Source organism: Salvia hispanica, chromosome 2 (genome assembly GCF_023119035.1).
Source record: "Salvia hispanica cultivar TCC Black 2014 chromosome 2, UniMelb_Shisp_WGS_1.0, whole genome shotgun sequence".
Taxonomy (NCBI): domain Eukaryota; kingdom Viridiplantae; phylum Streptophyta; class Magnoliopsida; order Lamiales; family Lamiaceae; genus Salvia; species Salvia hispanica.
This window is the reverse complement of record NC_062966.1, coordinates 34,438,153-34,455,142: the sequence shown is the minus strand read 5'-3', so window position 1 is coordinate 34,455,142 and position 16,990 is coordinate 34,438,153. Positions and strand designations below refer to the sequence as shown.

Sequence of the window (16,990 nt, the reverse complement as noted above, 5' to 3'; positions counted from 1 at the left end):
TGCCCAAATTGCTTGAAAGGCATTTTCGGCAATTCTTAAATTCGCTGACATATGAATTCTGTCACAATTCTGTCGACAACTTTTTATATGATTTCCTAAAGTTCTGGTACACATAGTGCAATAGGCCAAAGTGCAAAAAGCCAACTAAATAGAGGAGAGCAATAAAGCTAATTAAAGATGAGTAGTGAGTGTTGAACAGAAGTCTCTACCATTTTCTAAATATTTTGAAGATGATTTTTTGAAATCCGCTCTTACCTCAATTAAATAGGTTTGTGAAGAACATGATGTTAAAACCTATCCATGTAAGTTTTATATGGCGAATTTCTCTAACACCTAACCCATCAACTTCATCATGTTAAGATTAATTTTACTGAAGAATTAAAACTAATAAAATCAGTTCCATGTTTAGGATTTCGTCTTACCAAATCAAATCTCCAAGCAGAAGTCTTTTTATCATCACTCTAAATGTAGCTCCATTTTCTTTTACAAAGTGTGACCATAATATGCTAGCTAGCTAATCCAAAACCACAAGAAAAGATATCAAGGGTAAATATAAACTGTGTAGAAATCGAAATCAAATAACAAGAAAAAAAAAACCAATTCATTCAAAAAATTCTTATTGGTTAGGAATAAAATATCTCTAAATTTGAATCAGCCATGTCCACAGATCTTGTGTAAATCCTCTCAACAATGGTGTGTAGAACACAACACTGAGGTTCAAAAAAGGCCTCAATTTCCTTTAATTATGAATATTCGCAAAACACCTTTATTTTCTCAAAATCTAAGTCAACTTTCTACAATTCAAGAAATATTCATATCCGAAAATATCACCTGAAATTTGTTTGAAGATATTTAATGGCGAACAAAAAATAAAAGGGTCAAAATTTATAAGTTGGGAACTTGGGATAAGAAATAAATATGCAATAAAGATAATACTTATATGCAGAACATTACCGTGGCCAATTTATTGTTTGGGCTATCAATTTCACACCTACCTATCTCATTTATTATGATATGATATTTCTCCAAATTAACAAAAAAACAAATCCTAGACAACAAATAAAATTAATTTCCTACGAAATTGTTGATCATGTTGACTCTAGTAAGACTATGTCTAGAAGGCGACTTATGCTGCTTCCCAGCAAACTCCTCGTCATTGAATTTGATATTTAGCTGAGATGAGTAAGTCAAAGTCTACAAGATCAGCTGCTGATGCTTCTAACTAAACAACCTACTCCTCATTGACTTCGAAATTCATCTCTCTGACTATTCACTTCATTCATTCCAACAAGTTGCTCAGATTCCACAGATACACAAAGATCACACAGAGAATAATGCATCACTTTTCACTTTCCATTGCTCTGTTGCTTCTTTTTCACCTTGGTGCATTTCCAGTAGCAGCAGCAGCAAGTAGTAATGATCCAGTTACAACCACATCCAAGCTTTCCATTAGTTGTGGCTCGGTTGCCACGTCTGCAGCTCTCAACGGCAAACAGTGGATCGGAGACATACAACCAAAAGGATCATCCCTGCTACAGATTAAGGGTTCATCAACCGACTCAACTGTCAGGCATAGCTCCACCTCTGCTCGTCAAGTTCCCCACAACACAGCTAGAATCTCTACTTCTCAATTCTCCTATGCATTTCGAGTCAGCCCGGGTGAGAAAATTCTCCGCCTTCACTTTAATCCCGCACCATATAAAGGCTTCGAAAGGTTGAACGACTTGTTCAATGTTGAAGCTGGGCCCTTTACTCTGCTCGCTAACTTCAGCGCTTCGCTAACTGCTGCTGCTCTTGGTGTCAACACTTTCTCCAAGGAGTTCTGCATAAGCATAGAAGAAAACCAAACACTGAGCATAAACTTTTCTCCTGCAACTAGTCGATTAGGAGATACCACATATGCTTTCATAAACGGAATAGAGATAATCCCAGTACCTCTACGTCTTTCATACTTGAAAGGAAGAGATCATCGAGCCCAAGTGGTAGGCCACAAAGCTCTTGTGTCTATAGACAATACCACTGCACTTGAATTAACATACAGAGTTAACATGAAACAGTATCTAGTATCATTTTCTGATGAATTTGATGATAGAGCAAAGGAATACGAGTTCAACGGTCTTACCTGGAATACACCGGTGGATGTTGGCTTTAGGTACTTGGTCAGGATTCATTTCTGCAACCTAGGTCTCCATGGAGAGAGACTCAAAGTCCTTATTGGTCAAGTAGTAGTGGATGCTAACATTTCGATACAACTGGATGATGAATATGGCATCATAGAGTACAGGGACTATGTAATGGCAGTTAAAGGCCGAAAAGAGGAGGGTAAACGAGAGCTCTTGATTTCCCTGCAGTATAATGATGAGTTTGATGGTGCACATCAACTCATCAAGGGATTTGAGATATTCAAACTGAGCAATACTGATAACAATCTTGCCAGTCCGAATGTCTTCCCTCCGAAAAGTGATTCTGCCCCTCGGATTATCAACAACTTAACGCCTATTCTGTCTCAAGGAACTGCAAATACAACTCTTGCAATAGCTATACTTGCTCTGGTGAATATAATTGTCTATAAGCTGCGGGAAATCTATGAAGGAAGGAGCGTTACGGAGGATGAAAACATACCATCAGTAAAGGCTGAACGACTCTGTCGACGTTTTTCTCTGGCTGAGATTCAATCAGCCACCAAAAACTTCAGTGAAAGGTTACTCATCGGAAGGGGAGGATTTGGTAAAGTTTACATTGGATCTATTGATAATGGGCGAGAGACTGTTGCCGTAAAGAGGTTAAAATCTAACTCAAGACAAGGGAAACATGAGTTTTTGACAGAGATTGAAACACTATGTGAGCTCCGACATATTAATCTTGTCTCTCTAATAGGCTACTGCAGTTATCACAGGGAAATGATTCTTGTTTATGAGTACATGCCCAGTGGCACACTGGCTGATCACCTCCATGAATATGCCAGGGAAGACAATGTTTCATGTTCTCTCACTTGGAAGCAACGCCTAGATATCTGCATAGGAACCGCCCGAGGATTAGATTATCTCCACACAGGCAACAAAGTCATACATCGCGATGTTAAAGCTTCAAACATCCTCTTGGATGAAAATCTCATAGCCAAGGTCTCCGATTTTGGGTTAGCTAAGCATGAAGATCTAATCAAGCTACAGAGCCATGTTAGCACAAGAGTTAAGGGCACCCCTGGGTACATGGACCCATATTATCAAAATACTGGCAAGTTGACAAGGAAAAGCGACGTATATGCCTTTGGTGTTGTGTTGCTGGAAGTATTGTGCGAGAGAAAAGCACTAGGTCAAAGGTTTGGAGAGGAAGATTTCTATCTCACCATATGGGCTCGAAACAAGATTAAGGAGGGGGAGGTTAATAAGATTGTATCTTCGAGTTTGTTGGATGAAATCTTACCAGACAGTCTGAAGGCATTTGTTGAGGTTGCTGAAAGATGTTTGCACAACGAACCAAAGCAAAGGCCAACGATGGCTCAAATTGTGGTTCAACTTGAGTCTGCTCTTGAGCTTCAGGAGAGTGGAAAGACTGCTGAACCAAATCACGTAGCACTTGTTGATAATAATGCCTGTCCAACAAATGAACATATGATGTTCTTTGCAAACACTGCACTATCAGCAGAAGCCGCTGCAGACGTACATGTTGATATTCCTCCTCCTATGGAACAAACTAATCGAAATCACTTTCTAGATGGAGAAGAAGATTGGAGAGAACCAAAATCGTATAAGGGACGTTTTTGGGCATTGGATACACTGTGGAACAGGTTAAAACCATCCAAGAGAAAAGAAATTAGCTTAACATCAGGTATTAACTTGTTCCAAACACTTTCTATAATATGCTAATTCTTCAACCCATTATTAAATCATCAATCTGTATACTCCAAGCGTAAGATAGAAGTGTGCAACGATTTTGCAGAATTTGGTGAGGCAGACATAAGAGTACCCAAGTATGATTTTAGCAAGCTTGCGGCTGCTACCAATCTCTTCTCCTATTCCCATGAGATTGGAACAGGTGGATCAGCTCGAGTCTACAAGGTGACTCTTCAAGGCTGATGATTTCCCTTTTTTATTCCTTTAGATATGACGATGGGAAATGAGTTGATTCTTCTCCAAACTAATTCGTATTTGAATCTTCGTATAGACTGTATTACCCAGAGGAAGGTCAGTCGCAGTAAAGAGATATTCTTCTACACGAGACCATGTCCCATGGTTCAAAAATGAGATTCTCTCAGTTTCCAATCTCCATCACCAGAACATCATTATACTGCTTGGATATTGCATTCATGACAAAACATGTATGCTTTTGTATGAGTTCATGGAGAACGGAAGTTTAGATAGATATATATTTGGTTGGTGATTTAGACTCTTTCCCTAGTTTTTTTCAATTTCAAATGGATGGATAAATATAGTATCTAACATTTTTTTCTGTTTCTTGAATGTAATGGAACATTTGCACATAGAAGAAGAACGACGTCGTAGGTTCCGATGGTCAGATCGCTTCAAAGTCATTATTGGAATTGCTAAAGGAGTTATCTATCTTCATCAAGAGTCAAGTCCGAAAATGATTCACAGGAATCTTAACTCAACCAATATATTACTGGACGATGAGATGAATCCTAAAATATCAGGCTTTGGCTTTGGCTTAGCCAAAATTATTGAAGATGACCAAAGACAAGTGTCAACCCGTGTTATTGAGACCGCGTATTTTTTTATATATGCATCCTTTCCTATCCACTCTAACTTTGTCTTTCTGAACCCCGAATATTGATATTTTGTTTCTTTGATTTTTGTGTGCAGATTTTATCCTCCACCAAAATTTTATAGCAGAGATCAAGTGTCAGAAAAGTCAGGTGTCTACAGTTTTGGTGTATTAGTCTTGGAGATATTGAGTGGCAAGAGATATAATAGAGAAAGGGAGAATCTCATTGGCAGTGTAAGCATAACTAACTTTTGTGATATTCTATGTATATATAATGTGTATGCAATGCAAGTTCATAATGGATAGTAAGGATTGATTTTATACAAATAGATGAACGAGAGCAGTCTTTTCAGTTACTATAGAACATACCAAGTCGAACCACTGATGAAGCATTCATAACTTTTCAAAATTTGTCCTACTTGCTGCCTTTAATTCACATATTATCATACTATACATACATGAAATAAAAGAGCAGAACTCAAGTGTGCAAATAGACAAATTCCATGAGTATATACACAGTACAGCGGTGTCAGAGTGCATTTTGCCAGTTTATGACCGTGAATGCATTATGATATGATGAATGTCCAGGCTTGGGAGCTGTGGGAAATAAATAGAAATGTATTAGCGATGGTAGACGAATACCTTGGAGGATATTTTTCGGCAGAAGAAGCGGTGAGATGTATACAAGTATGCCTGTTGTGCACTCTATATGACCCGCAGCAGCGCCCAACAATGGCTTCTGCACTGAGAATGTTGCTTGGAGAAGACTTATCGCTACAAGAGAAGATGGAACAGGCACAACGCCTTTCCAATGTCGGGCAGAACAAGCTGGCAGACTCAGAGGTCTCACTGTCTCAGTAGCTTCCAGTTGACATTTTTATGTTAAATTTAGTACCCTTTAAAGAATTCAGTTACATTCTGCTTTTTTCACACTACGAATGCAACATGCATATCCTTATTTTAAATTCCTACTATATAAGATGATAGTCATTCTAAATTTAAATTCTTTCAAATTTTAAGAAAATAAAAGTTATACTCCTATTTATGTGTGTCTATTTTATATAATTTCATCAAGTGTTATACTGTTATCTACCTAAGAACAAATAAAAAAAAAAACAGAAGCCAAGCAACATAATACAGGAAAAAGAGTTTTGCATCACCAGATTTTCCAGAAATGACCAAACATATTAGTATCAGTGGTTCAATATGTATAAAGTTCATACGCTGCGGTCTCAGTTCCAGAGAAGCGCAAATTCATACATCATACAAATTACAACCAATAGATGGAATTCATACTCTCAAATTAGTACTATAAAGTTGGAATCAAAATGCAATCAGCGAGAAGAAGATTGAGAGGAATATACCTGAATCGCACCGAAGGGCGAAGACTCCACTCCTGCTGGCTAGCGAAGTGTAATATTTTTATTTTAAAAAAATACTTCAAATAGTTACGGGTACAACTTTGTTTATACTTGAAAGGAGTAATTATTATGTTCAATTCAAGATGTTCATGATCCTTTTTAAATTTATTACAATAAATATATTCTTTTTCCTCTTTTAAATAAAACATGTTTATTTATATATCTTTATTAAAATATTTAATTATACATATCTGTTTCAATAACTTTATTTAAAATGTGTCATTTAAGAATTTAGTTAATCTTAAATGAGACGAATGGATTAGAATTCAACCAAAAATTGGTACCGTTAAGTAATAGTTGGGCTTAATTTAAAATTTACACCAGTATTTTGTAATGCTTGATTTACTTGATACTAACACTTGGCTTATTAGTTAAAAATAAAACACGTCTCATCTAAAAACATTTGATTTTCTAATAATATTTGGGAATGGGAGTGTTATATTGCTAATTACAATTAAATAATAGTCCTTAGATATTCAAATTAAGAGCCTAGATCATCAGCTCCGGAATGTCAATATAATCAACAAAAAAACGTCAATAAGGATATTAAGATCAATTTACAACAAATTAGTTGTAACCAACGTTTGAAAAATATCACATAACTTTAAAACGCATACAACTTTCTCGATTTAAATTATTTTTTCACAAAACGTATATCAAATTAAAGATAATTTCATAAGGATTCTAATAGATCTCACTTGCATATGTTCTGATGTCAAAATTTGAAAAAAAAATATAAAATTTTCAATTTTTTCGTATAGCAACAAATGTCAACGCGTAGTATATAAAATATGTCAATATAATTACGGGTACAAGTTTGTTTATACTTCAGATAATTATGACTATGAGTAACGTTCAATTCATGTTCATTTTCCTCTTTGAAATAAAACATCTTTATTATAACTCTTTATTAAAATATTTTATTACATTTTTCTTTTTTCATAATATACTCAATAACTTTATTAGAAATCATGTTTCATTTAAGAATTTGATCATCTTGAATAAGACAATAGATTAGAATTCAACCAAAAATCTGGTACTGTTAATAACGTACCAATAAAAATTTTCGCCCCTACCAATATGACCTAGGCAGGTTGTTAATTGAATCTATTTTAAGAAATACTTGGGGGAATCAGTCTATTAATAGTAACCATAGATTTATTTTGATGACCGATTTAATATAGTTTGTAATTTTGCATGCCTAGGGAAACTTTTTGTGTGAAGACTTGATCAGTTATTCAGTCACAAAGTAAATGGGCTTACATCAATGATTTTAAGTCAATGGATTTATTATATGATTTGTCAATGGCAATGATTTGTCTTAGTCAATGGACATACTATTAATAATATTTATTTAAATTAAATTAATTGATATTTTAATTGAAAATTAATCAGTAAATCTTACTCCTTAGAAATCATCTCATGCCAGTTAAATCCTCGTTTAAAGTTAATTAAATTATAATTGGAGATTATTAAATTTTTTTCATAATTAATCAACTCTCAATTATTAGGATTAGAGGATTCCTTTTTTTCTTCTTAGGATCTCTCCCTTCAATTTTTTTCAAATTCTGATTCATTCTTATTTTCCACTCACAATGCAGAGTTCTTATCTCATACTACTAGTTCTTATTTTCCTCGTTTAAAGTTCTTATTTTGCACCACCAATTTAATATGCCTAATGGATTAATTAGTTGTATTATTAAAGATTTATATTTTTTATATGCAAATTTAATGCTACTATAATTTAGCTAGTTTTACTTTAACCAATATTTAAGTTTCTCAAGAAACACAAACCCATATATTAAGACAATAGATATTAACTAGTATTTGCGTTTTATTTCTCGTGTTAATATTCGCCTATAATGGTATTTTCCCAAATGAAAAATAGAAGAAGAATATTCATACACAAAAAATCATCGCATTTGTATTGTGGAGGCTCCAATTTTATGGCGTCCTAATAAATTATTAAATCTTTTTTAGTTAAATGTTTTTGTTAGTTGAGTGTAGGTTTAGATAAATTAATTAAAGAATTAAGTACAACCAAATAACCAATCAAACAAAGCTGAATAAACAAACGGCCGAAAAATGCTCAAAATATAAACTGCATTGACAATTAATGAAACAAAATTTGAACATTTTAATAATTGCTTTGTTTGAATTAATCCTCAACAACAAACTACAAAATGCACCACGACAAACCATAGTAATTTGATCAAACATCCAACACAATATCACTCACTACAATCTTTTTCAACTTGGGAATAACCCAATTATATCCATTTTGTATTCATGAGTAGGGAATAGTTTATATGTCACCAAAGACGGCGTCTAAGACTACGTCAAAAAATGGTGTAATCCAATGAAAGTCTAAGACTACGTCAAAAAATGGTGTAATCCAATGAAGATGGATGGTGAATACATAGAGAACAAGTCCTAAAAGTTGTTTGTTAAGTTTAAAGAAAGTGGAGCAAGACACAGGTAGTTCGGTTACACGAATATAAATATCAGTTTCATTGACATCCATACTTACCAGTCTTTGAATCACATTGTCCTCAAAACTATACCTTTCCTCTAGCCCCACTACATTACAAAAAACTCGCAGTTTATTGACTTACACATCCGTTAGTGAACAATGTAACCAACGAATTTCTGTCCCAGACTCCGCCCGCTAAGTATTCCAACGACGTATCTGTTGGAATTTCGTCGTTAACTAACGATAGATTTCAAGCCGTTGGTAATTCCCTCAGTAAATAGCATCTTTTTTATAATGTACACAACAATCATGAAGCTCCATAGTATCAATATTCTCCTCCTCCTCCATATAAACTTCTCAACAACAACAGAGCCTGCTAACACTCCCGCCAACCTTATCCTCCTCAATTGTGGTGCCTCGGGCATCTCCAACGACACCAGCCACCGGACTTGGGTGGGCGATGACCATTCAAGCTTCTCGGCTGTATCTTTAGCATCCACAGCCACCAATATGGATCCCAATGTTTCTCTCGTCCCTTATCAGACCGCTCGTGTTTTCAACAACTCTTTCACCTACACATTTCCCATCACCAAAGGCCAGAAATTCCTCCGCCTCTACTTCTACCCCAACATCTACTCCCACCACAACACTTACAAATCTCTCTTCTCAGTCACTGCAAATTCCTTCAATCTATTGAGCAACTTCAGTGCTTTCCTTTACTCCCAGAATTCTTCACAACCATCTTTCATGAAAGAATTCATCATCAATATCAAAGATCATAGTAAAAAACTAGCTTTAACTTTCTTCCCCGAGCCATCCTCTACTGGCTTCGTGAACGGCATTGAAATTGTCTCAATCCCGGATGAACTCTACTTGCGTAGAAATGAGGTCATCAAATATGTCGACGAGAACACTCAGATATATTATCTGGATGGCAATTCAGCCTATGAGACTCTTTACAGGCTAAACGTTGGCGGTGGCAGAGTTAGTATTGAAGACGACAACAGCATGTACCGGGCCTGGTACCCAGATGATGATTACTTAGTCGGCAAAGCTGCCGGTAAGACTTATCGCGCCAACAACAACATTGAGATTACCACACTTCCACACTATGCTCCAGATATAGTATACACAAGTGCTAGACTGACCGCGAATACCACTGTCATCTTGGGTTGGGAATTTCTGGTGGATTCGGGGTTTAACTATCTCATCAGGTTACACTTCTGTGAATCTACACCGGGTGTAACCAAGTCAAGACAAAGGACTTTTTCGATATCCTTGAACAATATTGAAGCGGATAATGCAGCCGATATTGTTTCTTGGGCCGGCGGCCCTCTACTTCCCACCTTCAAGGACTACATAATATGGACACCTGATTACCGCGGCGATCGTGGGAAACAAAACCTGGTTCTGTCTCTGTTTCCTGTCTATGCAGAAGATCCACAGTATCGTAATGCTTTCTTGAATGGTCTTGAAATATTCAAGCTCAATCGTACAAACGGGAGCCTAGCATCTGCCAACCCTGAGGCCACAGTGAACCATTTTCACCCATCTCTGAAGGAGAAGAAAAGTCGAGGATTGTCTGTAATTATTGGTGTTACGGTGACTCTGGTGATCGGCGTCCTTGCTGTGGTTGGAGTATTGAGTTTTCTGATTTATCATAAATTGAAGAAGCAATCTTATGGCAGTATGGCCGAGTCATCCTTCCTACCTCCTTCAACCACGTCAACATCCTCAACTACTACTGCTGATTCGCACCCTTGGAATTCATGCAGATATTTCTCGCTCGCTGAGATCAAAGCTGCAACATCCAACCTAGATCGAAACTCCATCATCGGGAGAGGAGGATTCGGGTGCGTGTACATGGGGGTCATAGACGAGGGTGCCACCACCGTGGCAATCAAACGGCTAAACCCGTCGTCCAATCAAGGGGCTCGCGAGTTCCTAACCGAAATCCACATGCTGTCGAAGCTAAGGCACCTCCACTTAGTGTCACTTATCGGCTACTGCGACGAAGAAGGCGAGATGATCTTGGTGTACGATTACATGGCCCACGGCTCTTTACATGACCATCTCTACAGCTCCCACAAACCCCCTTTATCATGGAAGCAGCGCCTCCAGATCTCCATGGGCGCTGCAAAAGGACTGCACTATCTCCACACCGGCGCTGAACACGCCATCATACATCGCGACGTCAAGTCCACTAACATCCTACTCGACCACAACTGGATCGCCAAGATATCTGATTTTGGACTGTCCAAAATGGGAGAGTCGAACGATTCGTTCACTCATATCAGCACCAACGTCAAGGGCACCTTCGGGTACTTGGATCCGAAATACCTTTCGACTCATCAGCTGACAAGAAAATCAGATGTGTATGCATTTGGAGTGGTTCTGTTCGAGCTTATTTCTGGAAGAGCTGCGGTGGATGTGAGGCTGGATGAGGAGCAGCATAGCCTGGCTGGATGGGCTCGAACTTGTGTACGAGAAGGACGAGTGGACGGGCTCATTGACAGCAACCTTGAGGGGCAGATTTCAGCAGGTTGTTTGGATGTGTTTGTTGGAATAGCAGGGAGGTGCATACACATTCAGCCACTAGAAAGGCCTAGCATGGCTGATGTGGTGATGGGCCTCGAATTAGCAGCAGCGTTACAGGAGACAACGGTGGTGGAAGATGATGATAATGATGCCGAAGGGATTCACAGCGATCAGAGCCAGGTGTTTGTTTCTATGGATGTGATATGTGGCACAAATTGTTCAGAATCAACCGGTTAGGCCAGCCGAAATATTGTTCAACTCCACTGTCATCCCTCCCAAGTTACAAAATAAAAAATACACTCCCTACAAAAGAAAAGGAAGACAGAGTGGCCTAAGCATCATGTACCTCTTGACTTGTATCCAAATTTTTAAAGGTGCATATAAAGTGTACGCTTAGTGACTTAGTCACAAAACTGCCAAAAAAAATATACTTCTTCCCGTGTTCCAACATGAAGCTCTTGTTGCAAAGGCATGTTTCCCTTGTCGCACGGAAAAGGTATTAGTTCCTCCCTCAACGGGCACGCAGTCTTGCCAATTTTAATCATCCGATATCGGCTGAACTGAGGGAACACCTCTGATCCGATGATAGGCACCATAGCAATCAAGTTTGAATAACTCACAGAGAAAGCATAAAATCTGCGAGTGGTGGAATGAGAAATATGAGGACTATCACCAAAACGTTAATTGAATTTCAGCTGCCTTGCATCTATGTTTCGTATAGTGTCGACCTCAGAGGGGGGATCATCCTGGCTTGCGTTCGCTTCGGTTTTGATGAATCCTTTTGAGCATTGCCCTCCATCTAGAAAACGTGTTAAAAATCGTTCATACTAGTAAACAATAATGTCTTGCAAAGTAGAATTCAAAAAAGTAATTACAGGAGAGAGCTGTGTGATAGAGGAAAGAAAGGATGAGCTTGAGACAAAAGCTAATAATCTGATGCACTCCAAACATCTTCTTCTGGTAACTCAAAAAGTACTTGATTGGTTTTAGTTTATTTTATTCTTTTACATGCCTGACAATTACTATATAAGAGTAGAACAGTTGTATGAGTGTATTCACGAGATTTAGAATATACACACTGACGCCTTGGAGCAGCATTAATCAAATAAGAGGCTTACAAGTGAACTATAGTAGTATTAAGGAAGGAGAAAATAACAGAAACACCAATCCTCATAGCTGATGGCTGAAGAGCCTGTTTTTTCCTCATTTAACTTCTTTTTCAGGAATTCCATTCTTGCTAGTATTATTTTTAGAGAGCTTAACTGCTTCTACTTTGACTACAGTTCTAAGAAATTCATTGCAACTTTCTTCTCTTTTACTAAGGATGATATCTTCGACATGAAACACAAATAACCGTTAGTGGAAAAGTGGAGACTCCTTAATTAAAAAAAAAAAAGGAATATTCTAGAATTTCCAAGTTTGGCATAGATCTCTTTACTAGTACATCACAATCACTAAAATACTCGCAGGTGACAAGCCTAAGACTAAGCCTATAATTAGTGAAAAAGGATAAAGCAAAAATAGTAGTACACACTTTTTCACTCATACAAAACCTTTTCTTTTACAATTTTTAATATGTTTTATTAGGAAAAACTGATAATAAAAATATGGGAAAAATTCACTATACATTGAATATGTAATTTAAATTTTATAGAATTTTGTAAATTTATTAAAAAAGGATTGGAATGTTTTAGTAATAATGAATAAATGAGAACATTGAGAATATAGCTGTCACTATTTAGCAAATCAGACACACTTATAATAATATGAGTACGAAGATATTTTCTGAATTTAGCTGTCACTACAAAGATAGTTTGTGCGTCCACCCCAAGTACGAAGACTACGTCAAAGGGCAATGAAGATAAATGGTGAATACTTAGGGAACATGTGTCAAATTTGATATGGAACAAAAGTGGAGACAACAACAAGACATAACAAGCTCAATTATACTCCATATAACCCTCCAAACTGACTTGTCTTTGTAGGACCATTGACCTGCAAACTTACAAGTCTTTGCTCATGTAATGATAAGAGGTTTTGTGAATCAAATTCAAACTGAACATTTTTTTACTATCCAACTCAGCGACCATGAAATTCCATACTACTAAATATCTACTCCTTCTCCTCCTCCTCCATCTCTTCCCAGCAACAACAATGTCTGCTGCCACAGTGCCTGCTTACACCCCAGCTGACCGTATACTCCTCAACTGCGGTGCCTCAGGCATCGTCAACGACACCAGCCACCGGAGTTGGGTGGGCGATGACAGGTGTAAATTCATGCAAGAAAATGCGACCATATCTTTATCATCCACAGCCTCCACTATGGATCCTAGTGTTTCTCCAGTCCCTTATCACACCGCTCGTGTTTTCAATAACTCTTTCACCTACATATTTCCCATCAGCAAAGGCCAGAAATTCCTTCGCCTCTACTTCCACCCCAACATTTACTCCCACCAAGACACTTCTAAATCTCTCTTCTCTGTCTCTGCAAATTCCTTTAATCTACTGACCAATTTCAGCGCTTTCCTTCATTCCCAGAATTCTTCACAGCCATCTTTCATGAAAGAATTCGCCATTGATATCGAAGATTATAATCAAACACTAGTTTTAACTTTCTCCCCCGAGCCACACTCCACCGGCTTCGTGAATGGCATTGAAATTGTGTCAATCCCGGATGAACTCTACTTACGTATAAATGATTCAACCAAATTAATTTGGGAGAACATTCTGGGTCGTAGCAATTCAGCTCTTGAGACTCATTACAGGCTAAACGTTGGCGGTGGCAGAGTTAATATTGAAGACGACAGTGGCATGTACCGGGCATGGTACTCAGATCATGACTACTTAATTGGTCAAGATTTTGGTTACACTCGGGCCATCGGCAATTCCAAGATTAAGGCCACTGTTCCATACACTGCTCCAGATATAGTCTACGCAAGTGCCAGAATGACCTATAACACCAGCAGCTTAAATTGGGAATTTCCAGTGGATTCAGGGTTTAACTATCTTGTCAGGTTGCACTTTTGTGAATTTACGCAAGGTGTAACCAAGTCAGGACAAAGGACTTTTTCTATTTTCGTTAACAATGAGGCTTATCCTGCATTCGATGTTGTCGATATGGCCGGTGGCCCTCTAATTCCCACCTTCCAGGACCACATTATGTGGCCCTCTAGTTACCACGATTATGGGAATCAAAACCTGATCAGTGTGTCTTTGCATCCTGACTCTGCAGAGTATCGTAATGCTTTCTTGAACGGCCTTGAAATTTTCAAGATCAATAATACCAACGGGAGCCTAGCATCCGCCAACCCTGAGCCTGTGGTCAAATCTTTTGAGCTGACGGTGAAGCCCAACCAGGAGAAGAAAATTCGAAAATTGATTTTAATTTTTGGGAGTGTGGTTGGCATCCTTGCAGTGACTGGAGCTTTCCTGAGGCTGAATAAAGCGAAGAAACCATCTTATGGCAGTGCTGCTGAGTCATCCTTCCTACCTTCTTCAACCACGTCAACATCCACAACTAGTAATACTGTAGATTCGCACCCTTGGAAATCCTGCAGATATTTCTCGCTCACTGAGATCAAAGCTGCAACATCCAACCTAGATAGAAAATCCATCATCGGGAGAGGGGGATTTGGGTGCGTTTACATGGGAGTCATAGATGACGGCGCCACCACCCTGGCGATAAAACGGCTCAACCCATCGTCAAATCAAGGGGCTCATGAGTTCCTAACCAAAATCCACATGTTGTCGAAGCTGGGGCACCTCCACTTGGTATCACTAATCGGCTACTGCGATGAGGACGGCGAGATGATATTGGTCTACGATTACATGGCCCACGGCTCTTTACATGACCATCTCTACAGCTCCCACAACCCCCAATTATCATGGAAGCACCGCCTCCAGATCTCCATAGGCGCTGCAAAAGGATTGCACTATCTCCACACCGGTGCTGAACACGCCGTCATACACCGCGGCGTCAAGTCCACTAACATCCTACTCGACCAAAACTGGGTCGCCAAGATATCTGATTTTGGACTGTCCAAAATGGGAGAGTCGAACGATTCGTTCACTCATATCAGCACCAACGTCAAGGGCACCTTCGGGTACTTGGATCCGAAATACCTTTCGACTCATCAGCTGACAAGAAAATCAGATGTGTATGCATTTGGAGTGGTTCTGTTCGAGCTTATTTCTGGAAGAGCTGCGGTGGATGTGAGGCTGGATGAGGAGCAGCATAGCCTGGCTGGATGGGCTCGAACTTGTGTACGAGAAGGACGAGTGGACGGGCTCATTGACAGCAACCTTGAGGGGCAGATTTCAGCAGGTTGTTTGGATGTGTTTGTTGGAATAGCAGGGAGGTGCATACACATTCAGCCACTAGAAAGGCCTAGCATGGCTGATGTGGTGATGGGCCTCGAATTAGCAGCAGCGTTACAGGAGACAACGGTGGTGGAAGATGATGATAATGATGCCGAAGGGATTCACAGCGATCAGAGCCAGGTGTTTGTTTCTATGGATGTGATATGTGGCACAAATTGTTCAGAATCAACCGGTTAGGGACTTGAAATATTGTAGCAAGTATACTGTATACACGATTAGGAGTGCTTTATTCTTCGCAAATTGTAAGAAATATGAAGAAATGTGAGTTGAAAATGTAATAAATTAATGGAATATATGGCCTACTTACTAACTTAATGAAATGTGAGTAACGGTAAAACCTGACTTGCATAATACAAGTGTATCATGTGACTTTAGCCCAGTGGATCAAGTCATGCACGAGGACTAGCCTTTCTGGTTGTATCGATCTCTTTCTAGTTGGGAGAAGAAAAAGCTGGAAGATGCCCACTGGATCGTGGAATCGACCGGCCATCAATGACATGCACTACAGCTCCAAGAAGCAACAGAAGCTATTAAGGGAATCCAAGCCCGAAGGAGCTGACCAGTAACACATATCGGGCATGTTTGCAAGCAAGAGGATCAAGAATGGTACCGAGAAAAATTAAGTAGACAGATGGCACATATCCTTATCTCATGTAGTACTACCATACTACCATGTAATCTAAATTTATGTAATGGTTTTCAAATGTTTTCTTCTGGATTATTTTAAGATAAGAACAATACAATAGGGAAAGCAGAAGTCATCAGGAAAATGTCTTATTTAGAAGCTACATAAGCAACAAGACACAAACATTGGCTCCTCGCCTTCAAATTACTTTATCATCTTAATAAATAAACGGCATGTCTATCAGACTTTAAAATCTACCTGTAATCTCATTCGTCAATGCTTTTGCTGAATTTTGGTTTCAAGGCTTTGAATCCAGATGCACGACCTAAACAAGTCCAATAGCCAGAACAAATAGACTAATAAACCTAATCAGTACTTTTTACTCTCACCTAATTCAAACAACAATACAACCAGCAAACTCTGGATTTCTTTGGTCCAATTTGACATTTACATCACATTCTGGGCATTCGCTTTGCTCTCCGCATAAATTTTCAAGACTCGAAGAAAACCGAGACTTCCATCACCAAACACCGCATAAAATCTTAGTTAACAACAGCCTAAGATAAAAGCTTAACTAAGAAGATCGGCGCTGCGGTCTCAGTTCCAGAGAAGCGCAAATTCATACTCTCAAATTATAAAGTTGGAATCAAACGTGCAATCAGCGAGGAGAAGCCGAATTCAGCTGAACTTACTGGAATCGCAATGCTCTGCGGAATGCACAACAAAAGGCCCGGTGTATCTATATTGCATGCAATTAAAATTTACCTCCAAAATATTAGTGGACAAATGTAGGGCTGCTTAATTGTATAATGGGCATTTGTTCCACTCCCA

At 38.6% G+C, this 16,990-nt stretch overlaps 1 protein-coding gene and 1 long non-coding RNA gene across 4 annotated transcripts; one reads left to right on the top strand and one right to left on the bottom strand.

The window, feature by feature from the left end:
* Window positions 1–908: 908 nt before the first annotated feature.
* Window positions 909–6,144, bottom strand: LOC125207709. Of its 3 annotated transcripts, none has more exons than XR_007174009.1 (4): window positions 6,087–6,144; window positions 2,123–5,583; window positions 1,936–2,019; window positions 909–1,822 (listed from the first exon to the last, which is right to left on the bottom strand). It is a non-coding gene; the product is annotated as an uncharacterized LOC125207709 (long non-coding RNA). The 3 variants fall into 3 exon arrangements; XR_007174011.1 differs by lacking the exon at window positions 6,087–6,144 and having other exon boundaries at window positions 2,123–3,013; window positions 5,365–5,489; XR_007174010.1 differs by lacking the exon at window positions 6,087–6,144 and having other exon boundaries at window positions 2,123–3,013; window positions 3,424–3,544.
* A 2,781-nt stretch (window positions 6,145–8,925) lies between these two features.
* On the top strand, window positions 8,926–15,968 carry LOC125206855. The gene is made up of 2 exons (XM_048106075.1): window positions 8,926–11,386; window positions 13,238–15,968. The coding sequence occupies exons 1-2, from the start codon at window positions 8,926–8,928 to the stop codon at window positions 15,709–15,711; spliced, it is 4,935 nt and encodes a 1,644-aa protein (XP_047962032.1). The 3' UTR covers window positions 15,712–15,968.
* Window positions 15,969–16,990: the final 1,022 nt, after the last annotated feature.